Here is an 18563-nt window from a genome sequence, read left to right as displayed (position 1 = left end):
TTTGAGGTTTTATGAACAGTTCGATGGTGTCACTTGGTATATTGACACAGAAAATAAAACTGCTTCGCTTCATATGCTAATGTGTTTGCCTGAGGCAGAGAATTATTTATCAGCTATCAGTTTCTGCACCCGATACCAAAATATCATTGTACTTCACTTTTCATTCCTTTTGGAGATAACTTTAATGTATTTCTGCGTAGTGCAGTGCATCAGCTTTGAATACAAATGCGCAGGCTATTAAATAGTCAATGCAGGTGAAATGGGACTCCAGTGTCCCTGCTACATGGAATGTGGGAATGGAGAGCCAATGTCGGCCATTTGACAGACAGCACTACAGTTGAAAACACAAGCTTAGCAGGTTAGCTGCCTTCACATCCGGTAACACCAAGCCCCTCCTCTTATAGGCACACCATTGTCTAGCAATTTAGTTCTCCATTTTTTGTTCAACTATCTATGTTTAAAGCATGTAGGAGGAAGATTTTTTTTCCCCTCATAAAAATACTTGATCTCCGTTTACTTTGCCATTTAGAACTCAAGAAGTTCAGAGTTTAATTTATTTCTTGTAACTCAGTCCACATGCTGTGTGAAGCCATTTAGAAGATAAGAAAGAATCAAGATTGAGTCTCCAAAGGGCAGCGTGAGGACACCCAGGGTCTTAGAAGTCTTCAGCTGGGATGACGACATTGTAATCTTGCTGTCATAGCGTGCTTGCCATCACTAACCTTTGCAAAAAGCTGAATTTGAATGTAAACAAACAACTGGGTTTTTAATGGCCAATTGTCAATTGGGGAGAAAGTCGCATATAGAAGGAATTGTTTGATTTCTCCTCTCCCATTTATTCCTTTCTTGATTCAATTTACGGTTCTGTATTGCTGGCTTTTGTCTCTCTTTCATCTGGGAATACTTTCTTTGCTGAGTGGTTGTCGGCTGGCTGACTCCATACTGGGGAAAAGCTCCTTCTGCTTGTACCATCATAGACAGCTGACAAAAGTCCAATACTGCCAATTATTCTCTGCTCAACAGCCAAAATGCTGCAGTGCAATAGTGCGAACGGCCTAGCGTGACATAAATAAAACGGGGGAGAAAGTGTCGTGGCCAAAACCATGATGACATCATGCTAAATGATAGCTTGGAATCTATAGTATACTGTACACTGAGGTTCACTGTACTGCAGTACTTGTGTGATCGAAATTTTCTTGGTTAACAAAATAACTACATTTGAAAACTTTTTCTTTTAAAAATGTTCATAAATAGCCAAAATATAATAATAATAATAAATGTTTTCATCTTTGTCAACTTGGCACATGAGCTTTCAGGGATTATTTTAAATTTATTTTACAGAAGAGAAAAGGTCACATTAGTTTTTGGAAATGTGCTATACTTCACTTTATTATACAATCCTTTGTAACCTTAAAATACACCATAAAACTAAAACAATAATAAAACTAAGAAAAACCAAGACAGCCTTTTCGAAACAATAAAAACTATCAAACCCTCTATACAAAAAAAAACAAAAAAAAACCTAATCGAATTGAATAAACAAAAGTAAAAGTGAAATAAAACCTAATAACAATTCTAACCTCGGTTACATGACGTGTCCTCCACAGAGCTGAGAAACGGAACTGCCGCTGAGTCAAATGACGATGACGACGATGACGGTTGCTACGTTCAGGTCCCCAAAAAGTCCTCCACCATGGAGCTCCCTACCCTGCCTACCTCGTCGTCGTCATTTTCCGCCGCCGCCTCCGCTTCCACGCCGCCCAAGACCGAGCGCGCTCGCAGCAACACGTCCAACGCCAAGTTACAGGCCAAAAAGCGAGTCATCCGGATGCTGCTGGTGATCGTGGCGCTCTTCTTCGTCTGCTGGATGCCGCTGTACTCGGCCAACACCTGGAAGGCTTTCGACTCGAAGGCGGCCTCCAAAGCCCTGTCGGGGATCCCCATTTCCTTCATCCACCTGCTGTCGTACACGTCGGCCTGCGTCAACCCCGTCATCTACTGCTTCATGAACACTCGCTTCCGCAAGGCCCTGCTGTCCACCTTCGCCCGCTGCTGCCGCAACCGCCTGTGCCGCCGGTGCTGCCCGGCCCTGCTGGAGGCGGGAGAGGACGGCACCACCGGATATTCCATGGCCGCCACCATGGCCACGTCGGTGTCCAAGTACAGCTACACCACCGTCGGCTCCACGCCCACCTGATGAGCCGCCGCGGTCGTTTTCGTACTCGTGCTAAGCGTTGCTTTGGGGGGTTTTTGTGTTGCGCATTCTGAGAGCATGTAGTAGAATGTTAGACGGATGAATGCACCCGTTGCTTTGTCAGCCTGGAAAAAAAAAAGTGCCTCACTTACACCAAACCATTCAGTTAAGAAACACCAAAATGGATCAACTGAGGACTCCTTGTTTACTCTCATTTGTTTTGGTGTACTGTATGTGGGGTCTATAAGATTTGACGTGTGACTGGATTCATCACCAGCTGTACAAAAGTCAGCTTTGTAAACAGCTATACTACCAATAGCCTTTTGGTATATTAAAATACTCCATTTGTGTTCAGTTGTTTGCAAATATAAAACCCAACTAACAGCAATTTTGCCTTATTACCTCATATTTGTCAGAGGCTTGTTTTGAAACGAGCTGCATTTGTGTTGTTGCCTAACTAAGCAGAATTTCTAATCGTCCGTCTGGGAAATGCAGCATATGCTTCCATGTGAAACTGTTTAGTCAGCTTGATTTATCTTTCTTTCGTCCAATCTCTAGCTTTTGACCACATAACGCTTTGGCTTGGTGAAGTCAATTGGCCAGTTCTGAAAGTCAAATCTCCTAACCTTTATATTAGCGTTTGTGGGAAATGTCAATGCGAGACGAAAAGGTGCTTGCTTTCAAACAGGAAAGGATGGCACTGTTGAAAAATGAATTCAGTGGCAAGTATCGAACATAAAATTCTAGAAGACTTGGTGTTGCTTGAAGACAACTGCTGTAAAGCATGATGGGTATTGTACCATCTCTCCATTTTGTAAAAATGGTTGGGAGTAACCTATGCTAACTTGGACAGATACGGTTATTTTGAGGCACCTTTAAAATTAGTAGGTTGTTTAAAATTTAACAAGGGGAAGCTCCTAAAGGAGAAAAAAACAGAATTCAAATCAAAGCATTAAATGAATAATAAATTAATAAGATGTCAATAAAGTTATATATTATAATATATAAACTAGGGGTGTTAAAAAAAATCGATTCGGCGATATATCGCGATATAGCGATATAGCGCGATTCTCGAATCGATTCAATAATCGGCAGAATGGATTTTTTTTTTTTTTTTTTTTTTTTAGGATTCACACCTTGAGCATGGAAGAATGTTATATGAACGGAACATTAAGCCTTAATATTTTATTTTAATGCTGTTCAAACATGAAACAGATTACAACCTCTATAAGACTGAAATTTCAGATAAATAAATAATACATTTTCATATAAATCTTACACTCTACAAGCTTACTGATTAGTATTTTCTAAATTTGAATGAAAAAAAATCACAACAATCGACTTATAAATTCGTATCGGGATTAATCGGTATCGAATCGAATCGTGACCTGTGAATCGTGATACGAATCGAATCGTCAGGTACTAGGCAATTCACACCCCTAATATAAACTGTCACCGAGTGGGCATTGAACCCACACTGCTCGCTTACAAGTCGGCCGAATGAACCGCTACACATCAGTGTCCTTATATTTATTTCTGGAGAGCAGCACAAACCGATCCAGACAGGTAACATCAAAATGATAAATCTACTGACCAGTAAATTTGGGATTGATTGCCAGGTCCCAAAAACTGGGAACATGAAACGTCAACGTCATCATTCAACTCAGAAGTATGAAATGAGTAAACAACGTAAAAGCAACTCGTCTTGAAGCAATTCAATAAATTGCAATCTAGGAGATGCAAGATACAACCAACACTGTCAATTCAAAGTTGTCTTTTACTCATATTGGCCTGCTGGAATTTGTTTGTTTATTTGTGTTTTTTTCGTCTTTGTGCTGAGTTTGTCCCGATGAAGCGAAGTGGTGCTGTCATGCTCCTGTTTACATCTATAAACATCTTGTGAAAAACAAAACTAGGTTTAGATACAAAAATGGAGGGAGGGGCTTGGCTGACCTCATTCGTTGAATATATTTCTTCATCTTCTGTATGTATATGGTAACCAAAGCTTTTATTTATTTGTATTTATAAGAATTTGCCACAGCTGGTGCCTGCTTGTGCCATGTTGCAATAGTGTGCAATATAGTTGTTTCATGTGAACATATTCTGTTGTAAATATATGTGGGGTTGTTGATGTTAATTATGTTTAATGTGTTGACTGTTTCCCATGGTTTAGGCTACTTGTCTTATATTTAATATAATAAAAATGGGGAGATATATTTTTGTGTATGTGTAAATATAAAATGGACAAGTCAGTTTTCTGAAATGAGTCATGCATTTTTTTTTTTTTTTTAATGTAAGAGATCCAAGGTGTCCTAACGTGATTTCTTCAGATACCCCAAAGATTGAGCTTTACACATCTATATTACATGCCACTCTTATGTAAATTAACCATAACATTTTGTCACAATTTGACAATATTCTCAACGGCTCATTTAAAGGCACATTTTTAGAAATAGGCATATAACTCAAGATTTAGCTACGTGTCATTTGGTACTTGGTGGTCAAGTCATCTAGTGCTTTCAAACAGCCGCCAGGTGTGCACTCCAGAGACCCAACAATTCATATACAAGCATTTAAAAAGTAACTTTCCCATCAGAAGTCGCCTTTGATGACGCTGTGGTTTGACTTGGATTCCTCAAGAGACATTCGCTACACTCAAAAATCCATAGTAAGCCTGAAAAGGAGTCGCTGCCATAGCAACACAGAGTGCTGCATCGTTAATCAGATGTGTTAGACCAGAAAACAGTTGAGGGGAGGAAATATATATATATATATTTTTTAATCCCAGTTGTCATTCGAAGAGTTTCATTCCACAATAGGGCTTTTAAAGTCTTTTCACAATTAAAAGACATCATGTCTTTTAATGAACGCTGCTAAGGTGGATTGAAAAGGATGGTAGACTACCTTGTAAAATTTCAGACATCAATATGAATGATAACGATATATGGCGTGAATCCATTGGTGATTACACTTTAGTTGAAATTGGCTTTTGACCGGGGCAATTTTGTCACATTGATTGTGCATGCAGAGGCACCAAAGTGCGCCACTGTAGCATGTTTGTATGACAGCTGTTTTTTTTGTTTTTGTTTTGTTTTTTGGTAGCCTGTAAAAACGGAGCACACGCAAGTTCATTGTAGGCATGCAGGAGGATTCTCCAACATTCAGTGCACAGCAAATGTTTACTTTAGGATGCCCAACACTGTTTGGCGATGTTGACTTTGCTTGATCAATTGACCAATTTAACAATTTGGCCAAATTGGAATGAGTAAGAAAATCGCTATGTATATAAAATGAAGCTTCAAAATAAAAAATAAAAAAATAATAATAATTGAAAAAAATGCTGTATTAAAGATTCAGCTCCACTAAAAAAAATGAATGCTATTTTGTATTTCTGAAAACACATCTCAACATTTTTCAATCAGTTCTGCACATTTTCAGAAATGATCTTCACGTATGATCTACTTGGAAACACTTTACAGAGTCTTGAATGGCCTTAAATAGGTTGAAATCCTCCTTTTAGAATGCAGTGCCGCAGGGCTTCATGCTTGGATTGCTGTTTTTCAGCCGATAGTTCCCTTAGGCAGTATTCTTAAAAAAAAACAATGGGCTTGGCTTCTGTCTTTTGAACAGATGACACAGAACTTAACTTTTCAATGAAACTTCATGAAACCAAACTGTCAACTTCAGGCATATGTTACAGAAATCATGGATGGGTGGCTGGAAATTTCTTCCGAAGGAATTTAGATGAAACCAAAATTACATGAGGTTGAGGCATGGTCTCTAATGACATCACTACTTTTGATTGCTTTAGCCTGGGGTAAAACAGTGAAGAATCTTGACATCAACTTTGATCAAATTTTAATATTCAGCTCCCACGTATACAACAACAGCCAAGGGCAGCGTGAATGCTTTTGTGACCTGTAACCCTGAATTTTAACTGCATTAAAGATAAGTGATCATTTCTCTACCTTCACTCTACTGGCTCCCTGTAGAAAACGGATTTAAATTTAAAATCGTTGCGCTCACCTTATAAAACACTAAATGGTCAAGCTTTAAGACTACTACTACGCTCCCAAAGCTGACAGTGGATATTTATAATATTTACCTGTTTCTATAAAAGTCAATACCATCTATGGTAGGTTCCTTAGAGAGTTCCTGATTTCGCACCTGTTGCAAACAGACGATGTAATGTGTGCTTGCTGACTGTATGTCAGAGTTTGGCTCATGTGCGCCTTCAACTTAGCAGCATGATTAGCAAGCTTACTGTGGACTGTCTAAGAAATCTATTCTTTTTTTTGTTTGTTTGTTTTGAAAGGCGGGGTTGTTCTGTTTTTTGTTTGTTTCTAGTCTTAATTTATTCACAGGGATAAAGTCTTAGACTGCTGTCTGTCTGTCTATCTATCTATCTATCTATCTATCTATCTATCTATCTCTCTATCTATCTGTCTATCTCTCTCTCTTACGGAGCCTCTAAGGTGACATGGTAGAAAAAAAAAACAAAAAAAACTTTGCGTTCCCTCGCAAATTCATAAGATAAACTAATTAAAATTTAACTGTTAAATTCCTTCCTATTTAGTTGACATTCATGTTTGCATTCACATTCTCATTCGTATTGAATTGCTAGCAGGCGTGTGTATTCATCATACCAGAAACAGAACTACTTTGTGCTTCCATATGTCTATGAATCATGGGAAATGTAGTCCTATTAGCGTAAAACAACTGAGACCCAATGCAACAGTGCGAGACATTTAGCATTCGCTAAAGTAATAACAGAACGACAAATTTGTCCTTTCCTGTGTCAACAATAGTATTCGACACATGTCCATATTCTGCGCCATCCATCTTCATCACATAATATTCGACTACAAATGAATCTTTCTGGAATGATTCAAAACTCTTAGAAACACTCAACTCAACTTTATTTATAAAGCGCTTTAAAGAACAGGCATTGCTGTATACAAAGTACATAAACATAAATATCGGTTGTGCAGTAAAGAATAAGGGAACAAAACAAGAACAAAGCAAACATTTTCAACTGCGTGTTTTTTTGTTTTTACAAGTAAATAAATTTCACATCAGTAAAATAATAAGAAGTAAGCGAGTGGATAAGTAGACTAAACATCAAACTCACACACACCACAAAACACCATGAAAAAGTCTCATGGTGCACCAAAAGCCAAAAAATACAGATGTGTTTTAAGACGTGTTTTAAAAGAGGATAAAGAGGGGGATTGCCGAATATTTACTGGAAGGTCGTTCCAAAGGGAGGGACCGGCAACAGCAAAGGCTCGATCTCCTCTAAGTCTCCGCTTTGCCCTCGGTACCTCCAATTGAGTCTGGTTTGCTGACCTGAGGCACCGGGCAGGTGTGTAGGGGTGCAAGAGCTCAGCGAGATAAGGTGGGGCAAGACCATTTAGAGATCTGAAAACAAATAGAAGAATCTTAAAGTGGACTCTAAATTTCACAGGCAGCCATAAACCAAGCAAAACTTTATTGTTGATGAAAATACACTGCAATTCTGATGTACAGTTTTCCCTCGTTTTCCGCTGGAGTTAGATTCCAAAAAATACCAACAACCTTCATAAATTTTACAAAATAAGTACATTACTGTAAAAAAAAAAAAAAAAAAATGCATGCAAACTTGCACACACAAAAAAAAAAAAAATCTGCCAAACAGCGAAGCCGTGAAAAGTGAACCGCGTTATAGTGAGGGAACACTTGTTATTTTTTTAAAAATATGTCCTCCTTTTTGACCTTATGGAAGTGGCCACCCAAAATAAAAATGAAATTTGTTTTTCTCACACTGACCACAATGCTGTGAATTAGGAAAGCCCTTCAATACCTCTGTAACAGCAGCATGTACCATGTAGCGTACATCATAAACCTCCTGCTCTCCAAGCTGTTTATCCAAACCGCCATCTGCAACCCAGTTGAGTAATGAAAGGCAACAGCAGAGGGTCTCGTAAATGGACACAACCTATTTTAACCCCGCCCATTTCCCCACGGCATAACCATAGCCCCGTAGACAGCTCGTTTGTCTTCTTTCCAACCCTCTTGCAGCGGTTCCTAATAATTTATTTACCCTCTTCTGCACGTTCCTCTTCTTCCTCTGAGCATCCTCTCTCCTTTGCGCCATGCAACACATAGCAATATGTTTTTGTTAACCAAGGAAAAACACTGAATAAAGATAGATTTCATCCTGTAGATGGTGGGGAGGTGAGGGGGGCAAATGTTGCATAGCTCAGCCAATGCAGCATTTCGAAAATGTCTCCCATTTCTATTCTGATGGCGGGAACACAAATGTAATTTCCAGTTTGCTTGTGTGCTTATTAAGGAAGCCAATCATAAAAGCCTGAAGGCTGTGAATTATAATTACTGTGTTTTGTCCCCGTGCCAATCATATCACATCTCAGTGAAGATGATATATTAAACGCACCGGGCCTCAGTCACTAACAGCTCTTTTGTGAATCAATACAATTATAGCAACAGTAAATAATTAGCTTCAAGAACACACACATGAAGTGCAATGGCTCGTTTTCTTTACATCTATTAAGTTGTTTAAATTATACCTTCTAATCAAACCCCCAATAAAAGGGAACATCGTTAAACAACCATTGGCTTCAGCAGAAACGGGATTTGTTAATGTGATTTCATGTGGGTCATTGGAAGTTGTCGTGTTTCTAGCTAGGATCATATGTTCATTTTAGACTAGACTAGAGTCTAAGCCAACTAACACTGGGTCACCAGTCGACCAATCACAAGGTGGCCGCAGACCAAATCCCCTCAATTCCCATTCAATATCCTGTCCAATCACCTTGTGACCAGTGTCCAGGGTACAGTAGTCCACTTTTTCTCTGTCACCTGGAATAGACTCCATCTTTACAGTAATAGGATACCAGGTATTGACAATGGCCGGATGGATGTTCCAAGGTGGAAAAAAACTAATGTGCTTGGTTATATGCAGTTTGGGAATTCACACCTTACCTCGCTCCATCTGAGGTAGTGTATTGAGGTGGTTTTGGGGCGGTCCTGATTGACACGTTTTTACAGCATCGTGTGGACATCGAGGTCAGTCTCCCTGGTAAGTTCTATTCAGGGATCTGAACAAAGTGTTTATACGAGTACGAGGTACTGATACAGGTTGTTCGATTCCCGTATGACCGGTGTCAGTGTTTGGTCCGCATTGCTGGCAGTAAGTCGGATTCACTTCCAAGGAGGGTTTGACTCCACCAAGGCTGAATCTGTTTGTATTCTTTATGGACAGAATTTTTTTTAGACGTTGAGGGGGTCCTAGTTGGTGACCTCAATATTACATCTCTGCATTTTGCTGATGATGCTGATATACTGTTGCCTTCATCAAGCTGCAATCTTCAACTCTCACTGGAGAGGTTGGGATGAGATTCAGAACCTCCAAATCTGAGACCATGGTCACCAGTCAATAAACGGTTGAGTGCCCGCTTCAGATCCTGCCCCAAGTGGAGGAGTTATGTTGCTTGGGGTCTTGTTCACAAATGAGGGGAAAGTGGAGCAAGAGAATTTTAGTCATCTGGAAGGTGCTCAGAGTAGAGCCTCTGCTCCCCTGCCTTGGGAGGAGCCAGATGAGGTGGATCGGGAATCTATCATTAGGATGCTTCCTAGATGCATCCCTGGGGAGTGAGGCCCTGGAGATGACCTAGGACGGGTTGGAGAAACTATGTCTCCTTGTTGGTCTGGCAATTCCTCAGGATCCCGCTGGAAGAGCCGGCCAAATGGATGGGAAGATGGAAGTAGACGTCCCTGCTTAATCAGGGTTTTTTGTGTGTGTCTTAGGTACAATAGGACCACATTGTTTGATAGCAGTCTTCTCTGACTTGTGGATTAATTATCCATTTATCAATGTCAGACAGGCTATAAAACAGTTTGAAAAGATCAGTAGCTCATCTTTTGATTAAAAGATAATTATGAGATTATGGTCTGTGTCAATGTTTACCTGGAACATACAATATGCATAAGGAAAAGGCTAAGGAATTCTGAGGCCCTGGACTGTAAAAAAAAAATAAAATAGCCGCATTGAGCTGGCACATTTCCCTCTTTTTTTTCTTTTTTTTTTGGACTGCAACAGCACAAAAGCATTATGTAGTATAGCTCTCGTTTTCCACAGCATTGCCTCAGCACCTGTAGGTCACTTGTCAAGCAGCATTTCTACGCTTGCTGATGATATTGCGAGGACCTCTGGCGCAACTGCTCCCATGGCCTGCTGGGTCACTGATATGAATGTGATATGTACAGTATCATCCGTGTTGAGTGTTCAAGTTATTTCAACAGGTTACCATGTTTGGCAAGTTTGGCTCATTAAGATCCTAGCGACGTGCCAGCAAGTTTCCATCCAGAAGAATTTTTATTTGGCTGAGCTAAATTGGATGGATCTTACTGCAATTGATCTGATAAACTCAGAAGTCAAGATACCACTGCATTGAATTCAGTGTTCACATTCATTAAGCTACTTCTCTTAATAAGGCAGTAATGTTGTTCAATGTGGGTCTTTTTCAAATGTTTTCCATATTCTTCATTAACAAACAGTCCTTTGAAGCAAGTATGTTCAGAAAATATTCAAAATTATCTCAAAGCTTTGCCATCACCATTAAATTTTTCTCCAATTCCAGCCTGACCTTGCTACTCCATTTTTGAATGAGTGTTTTTCATCCTCTGGCACAGCCTCTGTATTTGTGCTCACAAAGTCTTTGGAGATCAGCAGAATGTGATATCTTTACTCGACTATCTGAAAGTTGTTGCACATGTTGTAGTTGTCAAAATGCTAACGTCATCAATTACTGTGGTTTTCCTTGTTCTGTCTGTTCAATGTCTGTTGATTGTTACACCACTGGTTTCTTTTTCCTTCATGACTTTCCAAACACTTGTTGATTTATTTGAATTTTTGCCTCATTTTTGTCTGAACTCAAAAACAGGTGATAAACTCAGATGGGACTTTTTCGTCTTCTTCTTCTTTATAGTTTATTTGAATTTAGGTGTTGCAATTGCACTGACAGAAAGGAATATTGCCACTGATACATGAAATAAACTTAGGTCATTATTGCATTTAGTTCCTAAATATACATTAAATAATAGCCAAGGAATAGTACAGGTTCAATTATCCTACCAAAAAAAATAACCACATCACAGAAGCTAAGCTAAGATAGGCTAGCATGGCTCCAGATCATCACATTTGCATGCCACATGGTACTTCGCATTTAACATTAGCATTGAATACTAGTGTTAGCGTGATAGGCTAATTGTGAAGCTAAAATTTGAACATGAGAAAAATCCTATGAGTTTATCATGCATTAGCAAATAGCATGAAGACTAATCTAATATCTAGGTTACCATAGCACTTGCAAATATTAAGCATTGGACATCGATATAGTAGAATTACCATGCTAAGCTAAACGCTAATGTAACATTCAACAAACATTTAACCCCTTTAGACCCACAGTTTTTCTGCTTGGCAAAATGTATTTATTTATTTTACTGTTTTTGACTCTTCCTACATAAGACCAACATGGGGGGGGGGAAATTGGGGGTTATCTTATGTTTTTATTTGTTATAGTGGACGCCAAGATAGTATGGCTGTAACGTGTTCTAAACTTACCAAACTTATATGTAAAATTTTTAACATGAACATCATACAAATCAACTTGTGATTGTGATTAGTTAGCTAGGATCCAATCATGAACCAGAAATGTTGACAATCATTATGCGTTTCAATTGGTTTATAAACGCAAATATGCCATGTCTACTGCAATCATCTATGGGTCCGAAGGGGTTTTTTAAATAAAGCTTTGCATGTTTTGAGTAATGAGTGTGGTCACTGAACTAATCAAACTCTTATCTCAAAGCAGAAAATTTGTTTCATTTTCACCTTTTTCAGTCTACAACAATGCTATGCTTTTGTGATGCAAAACGATATTTTTGCGGCAATGCTTGGCATAATCTACATTTCATCTAGCTTCATTAGATTCCACCTCCATCAGGGCATGAGAATGACTTTCTGATTAAGAGCACCAAACTGGATGAATAATTACTGCAAGCAAGCGCACAGCCGTGCCTCATAACAAGCCTCACCGATGCTTTCAGCAAACCAGTCGTGAGAACGGCTCAGGCTGTGTTAATTTATGATCCATTTGTGTTACTGAATGAACTTTGGTCATACTTGAAGTACATCTGGATTCATTCTCTCAATTTATCAAACCATGTAAATACATCCGAGCTGCTGTAATGACTTCACTGCCCACCCATGCAGAGTTAATGTGTCCATTTAATTACAATCTCTGCAACAATGTGCCTTGGTAACAGAAGGCAACTGCAGTTAGGAATTATTAGCAACATGAACAAGAATAAGAAACAAAGATGAGCAAAGGAATTTTGTCATTTGAAATTAAGTGTTTTCTTGAGCTTTCTATTAGAAGAGTAAAAGAGAAAAAAAATCTAACTCTGGAACTTTGTCTGCATTTAACGACTTATTCCCCTACAAATCATTTTTCACAGGTTTTACGGTTGTATAGCTTTTAAATAATCTTGCTCACTAACTCACAAGCATTAATATACTGTAACCCCCTTGTGGAAGGTAATGGTGAAAGAATATTACCTCCCAGCTCAATTGGTGGAAATAGATTAGAAAGTCAAGAGTTCAGAGAGCTCCTTGGAGGAATGTGAGGCACACTTGCATCACTCGATGTCTGTTGATGATGAGAGGGAAGCCAAAACGTGCAGTAACGCTGCATCTGCCACATTATCACCAGGCGCCAGCGTCACTATTATTAGCTCACATTTGTTTGCGCAAAATCAGTCATGTTGGTCATGTTTTAGGTGCCGTTATTTCATAGCATCAGTCAGGGTGGACACTGAGGGTTATTATAGTTAATGAAAATTAATTGACTAAAATTCAGAACATATTTTCATTAACAAAATTGAGTATCTGAAACTACCATTTAAGTTTATTGACAGTAATAATAACTTTTTCATTCAATTTCATACGAGCTCTGTTCTAGTCAGTCATTCTGACTAGTTGTTACTTTGTTGGAGTCACACGGCAGAGTAGCTCATTTACTGTGTAAATGTCCACACCCCTTTTTCCCTTTCGGCAGTTTTTCGCCCAAGGGGAAGCATGAACTCACCATCATTTGACTTTTTCCATAAATGTTTGAAGTCAACAAGCCCGGTTCGCTTCAAATATTTGTTTTACAGTCCGCTTTGTGTGCAAGCCCTGCAGCATGGAGTGTTTTTCTTGGTTTTATTTTGAGGACACTTTTTAGTGACACATAGCAAGCGTGATAAGAGAAACAAAATCCGTAACGAGGTCAAGGCTTCTTTTTACAATAGAAGTGAAATTGTGCTGTCGTAATTCCAGGGGATGAGTCACCACTTCTAAAGCTAACATCAGTGAGATATCCATTTTCTCTGTCAAAAGTAAAATATAATAATAATAATAATAATAATAATAATAATAATAATAGGGGTGGCATGGTGGATGACTGGTTAGCATGTCCGCCTCCCAGTTCTGAGTACTCGGGTTCGAGTCCAGGCTCCGGCCTTCCTGGGTGGAGTTTGCATGTTCTCCCCGTGCCCGCGTGGGTCTTCTCCGGGTACTCCGGTCTCCTCCCACATTCCAAAGACATGCATGGCAGGTTAATTGGGCGCTCCGAATTGTCCCTAGGTGTGCTTGTGTGTGTGTGGATGCTGTTTGTCTCTGTGTGCCCTGCAATGGCTGGCAAACAGTCCAGGGTGTCCCCCGCCTACTGCCCAAATCCGGCTGAGATAGGCTCCAGCACCCCCCGCAACCCTTGTGAGGAATAAGCAGTCAAGAAAATGGATGGATGAATAATAATAATAATAATAATAATAATAATAATAATAATAATAATAATAATAATAATAATAACAACAACAACAACAACAACAACAATCATCCGAGCAACAGAAAAGTGATCAATTAGACAGAAACAATTAGGAAAGAAAATAGCAAGATATTTACCTCATTGGCCACATTCATTCAAATGGTCCGTAAATCTTCTCAAACAGAGAAAGAAAGAAAAAAAAAAAAAAAAAAAAAACATCTTATCTTTTGGGGCAAAACCCTCATCTTCAAGGTACAGCGCCTCTTGTGGCCATTAAGTGTGTCAATTAACTGTGTCCCTTAAGCTAGTAGAATTTCAGGCAGTTATATGATTGTTTTAAATACACAATGTGTAATTCGTTTTAAGCTTAGTTTTTAGTTTAATACATTTCAACTGGGAGTGTCATTTATTTAACAGCTTGAAGCCAGTTTTTTTTAAAATAATAAAACTATGGATGGAAATGAATGCTCATGTCATGTATCATAGTTTATCGAAAGGCTGGCATGACAAAAGTGTGTTACTATACTGTATGTTACTCCTTGAGATGAAATATACTATTTGTGAAACCCCTAGCTAGCGTTTTCACAACATTATAGACCACAAAGCATATTTGACACCCTAATTTTTGTGCTGCGATGAGAATCCAAATGCTCCCGAATGAGTTGTCGTTCCTTTCAGTGTTCAAAGCAACGTGAAAATGGTTTGAAATTGCTGAGCCGGCATCCATGACAAATAGTATGAACTGATGGCAGGATAAACAAGCAGCCTCTTTGGAACACATGAAAGGAGTTTGGCTTTTATGATATACAGCTCCTACATTCAGCATTTTTCCCCATCTCGACTTTATTTCACAGCTGGGATGAAACAGGCAGAAAGCCACTCAACAGTATGTTTTCGTTTCATTTTGTATTATTATTGTTTTTGCTATTGTGGTTTTATCTTAGATCAAGATGAAAAACATGTAGTAATCTACGCATAGTTAAATCAATCAATCATTTTGGAGTTACAAACATGATAGCGCCTCTGACACGTTATCTCAGTTAAGCTAGTTAGGTCATAAACACAAGATAATAAAAAAAAAGCAGCAGAAAAAGATAAATCTAGGACCAAAAACACCACCAAAATAAATAAATAAAAGCATTCGTTCATCATACACCTTGTCATGACACAGGTCTTCCAAACTATTCTAGAAAGTGGTGGTGATGATGATGATGATGATGATGATGATGATGATGATGATGATGATGATGATGATGATGATGATGATGATGATGATGATGATGATGGCAACGAAGAGGTACTGCATGAGCCTGAGGCGCTCCATGTCCCTCACGGATGTTAATAGTGTATCAACACTTTCTATTTGCTCTTTGGCGCAACACAAATCAACAGGAGAAAGTCTTTTTAAAAGAGAACTCTCACTAATAAAACAACAAGTGTGTACTTATGTCTTATATAGTGTGCGGTGTACTCAAGATGACCAACACAGCACACCACACATATAATCACATCTCCAACGACATTAGTCTCCTCCCCAAAACCAGATCTGGTGTAGTACCGAGACTGACCTGTGAGAGGCAGTATGTTGCCATGGGGCATTCAAACGGTTAGAAAATATTGAGTTTAAACTGTTCATGAGCCATGGAATTTATTTAAGGGCTTCAGACACACAAAGATGTCACTGCTGATTAGTTAAATTATTAAATAGTTCTGAACCAGAGACGTTTGAAAATACGAAATCTGTTTGCCTACGATGAAAGGAGAAAAGCATCTTTACTTTAGTCGGTACTGTCTTCTTCTTCGAGTCAAGACACCACCGTGTTTGTGAGTTATAGAGATGCCATGATGTACACTCGCCAGGGAGGAGAGTGAGCAGGAAGACGCGTGGGTGGGGTGTTAGCATCTCATTTAGAGCATCAAGACACTGTAGGACCATAGTGAGCGCAAGCTCCATTTTAGTACTATGAGCACACAAACACAAGAAAGGAAAAAGCTTTCCACACACCAGTGCACGGCCGCTGTCCAATGTAAGAGTTGTATCAATATTTGCGTCATTCCAGAATTGGAGGACATTGACTGAAATACTATACATCTATAATTTTATACAAAGCCTTTAACAAAACATCACGGGCCAATGTACAAACGTTTTTCACAATTAGAGTGTGTGCTCATACACTGAGAGGATATGGAAATTTCACGTTACCAAAAATCAGAACTACTCGAAAAAGGTTTTTGTGTGACTGTATGTGGTGTTAAACTATGGAATAATCTTTGTTTACACCATAAGCAATGCAACAGTATTTATAGATTTAAAATGTTATTTAAACGAATGGTCTGGTCACTAGCTTGAAATCTTGAATGGGAGATGGGGGTGGGATGAAATACATTTTCTTCTTCCCACTCCCTTTCAGGTAGAATTGGACTTTATCTTTTTGTTGTTCTCTCTCTCTCTCTCTCTCTCTCTCTCTCTCTCTCTCTCTCTCTCTCTCTCTCTCTCTCTCTATCTCTCTGGAACCTGGCACATTGTGTGCTTTGTTATTGCCTGAAAAAAATAAAAATGAAATGGTATGAATATAAGGTAGAGCGAATGAGAAAACAAAGCAAATGGCTTGAATGATGATTTTAGTCTTTTGTACCGCCCTGATTTGAATGTGTGAAGTGCCAGGCAAAGAGAAGTTTAATTGTGAGGTAAACTTCTTCGTAGGGTGATGGCAATTAATAAGAATTTATATTTCAACAGGTAAGTTCATTTAAAAATAGACGTGGAGGAAATTCAGACAAAATTAACGTGATCATTGAGGTTCTAGCTAATTAAGTGACCTTTCTGTTGACTGGATTAATGACAGACTTAAATCTTTTGACTTTTAAACGGAGAGCGCAATGTGGTGTACTAGACAGTAAATTCTGTTGAGTAAATTTGACTCTATTAAGAAAGAGTGGGACCAAATAGTCTCAATTTTAGAGTAATATTCACACTTAGAAGTGAGTAAAATAAAGAATTGTGAAAAATAAACAATAAAAGTGGCACAATGGTGGAGAAACACACTCACGACCTTCAGCTTGGGAGAGTCGATCTACTTCCTAAGCCACGCAGCTCCGGCTTTCTGTTAGTATATCGCTGCAGCTGATTCCATGATTGCATGCCATTTCTTCTGAGAGACTAAAAACAATGTCTTTGGTGTCTTGGGCATGTGCGAACAATATGAGGGGCATAGCTCACATGGTAGTGTGGCAGTCTCCCAAGCTGAAGGTTGTGAGTTTGTTCCTCAACCCTTGAGTGGCTTTTTATTTTATTTATTTTTTTATTTTTATTTTTATTTTTTACTCTCTTCTTAGTGTAAGTCTTAGCCTACTCTAAAACAGAGTCAATTTGGTCCCTCTCTAAATAGTCAAATTTACTAATATTCACATATTAAAACAGTGATCAATAAAATTGTCCCTTAGCATTTCAGTCATTCATTTCTAAATTTATAACACAGGTACCAGTTTTAAACTGAGTAAGTAAACGTGTGAGTATTTATTTTATTTATTTTTTTACAAAATTATTTATACATTTTGTGACATATTTGGTGGTGTGCCGTGATTTTTCCAATATAAAAAGGGGTTCTTGGCCCCAAAAAAGGTTTGAAACATTGCTTATTGAATGTTAACCTTTCCTCGTGCGCCATCTGCTGCTTAAAAGTTGGTAATGCTAACAATAATCCACAAAAGTGCATTGTCGTCAGGGTGAAGTCAACTGACCCTCAACCCCCACCCCACCCCCTTTTGTGTGTGTGTGTGTGTGTGTGTGTGTGTGGGGGGGGGGGGGGGGGGGGGGGGTGTACATATATATATATATATATATATATATATATATATATATATATATATATATATATATATATATATATATATATATATATATACACACTGTATATAAATATATATATATATATATATATATATATATATATATATATATATGTGTGTGTGTGTGTGTGTGTGTGTGTGTGTGTGTGTTTTAGATTTGGATTTCTTTTATTTATTTATTTTTGACAAATACAGTGATATTGTCGTTTTACTATACATCCAAGGCCTCACTTACCGCTTTTTGTAGTTTCTATGGTTTTGGTTACGCCCATTCCCTTTTTAGGTTTTTTTTTTAGGATGGAACGCTCATTTACTGCCGTGTGCTTAGTTTAGCTGTTATTCATTTGATTGGTTCTATATTATTAGGAAGAGGTGTTTTTCCTCCAATATAAAAAAAAAATGACTGTTTGATTTGTAATGAATGAATGGGGAAAAAAATAAGGCGAAATGGGAAAAATAACAAGAGGCCAACAAAAATGATCAGTTGTATTTATACTTTTTTTTTTTTTTTTTTTTTTTTTTTTTTTTTTAGCTGAGAAACGTTTCATATGGTCAGCGACAGCAGCACTGGCCTGATTGAATCAGAATGAGACAAGCTAGCTGTCATGACCATCTGACTGACTGGATGCCAATTAACAAGTCACGTAAAT

General features: G+C 38.4%; 1 protein-coding gene across 1 annotated transcript in view; it reads left to right on the top strand.

Moving 5' to 3' along the window:
* cckbra (cholecystokinin B receptor a) overlaps nucleotides 1-2582 on the top strand; it is a 34203-nt gene extending 31621 nt beyond the window's left edge. The window contains exon 5 of the mRNA XM_077514371.1: nucleotides 1608-2582. Within this exon, the coding sequence (XP_077370497.1) occupies nucleotides 1608-2197 (590 nt within the window). The 3' untranslated portion in view covers nucleotides 2198-2582. The remainder of the gene's footprint in view (nucleotides 1-1607) is intronic.
* Nucleotides 2583-18563: the final 15981 nt, after the last annotated feature.

The sequence above is a fragment of the Festucalex cinctus genome, chromosome 2 (assembly GCF_051991245.1).
Source record: "Festucalex cinctus isolate MCC-2025b chromosome 2, RoL_Fcin_1.0, whole genome shotgun sequence".
NCBI classification, from domain to species: domain Eukaryota; kingdom Metazoa; phylum Chordata; class Actinopteri; order Syngnathiformes; family Syngnathidae; genus Festucalex; species Festucalex cinctus.
This window is presented reverse-complemented; position numbering and strand designations above follow the sequence as displayed.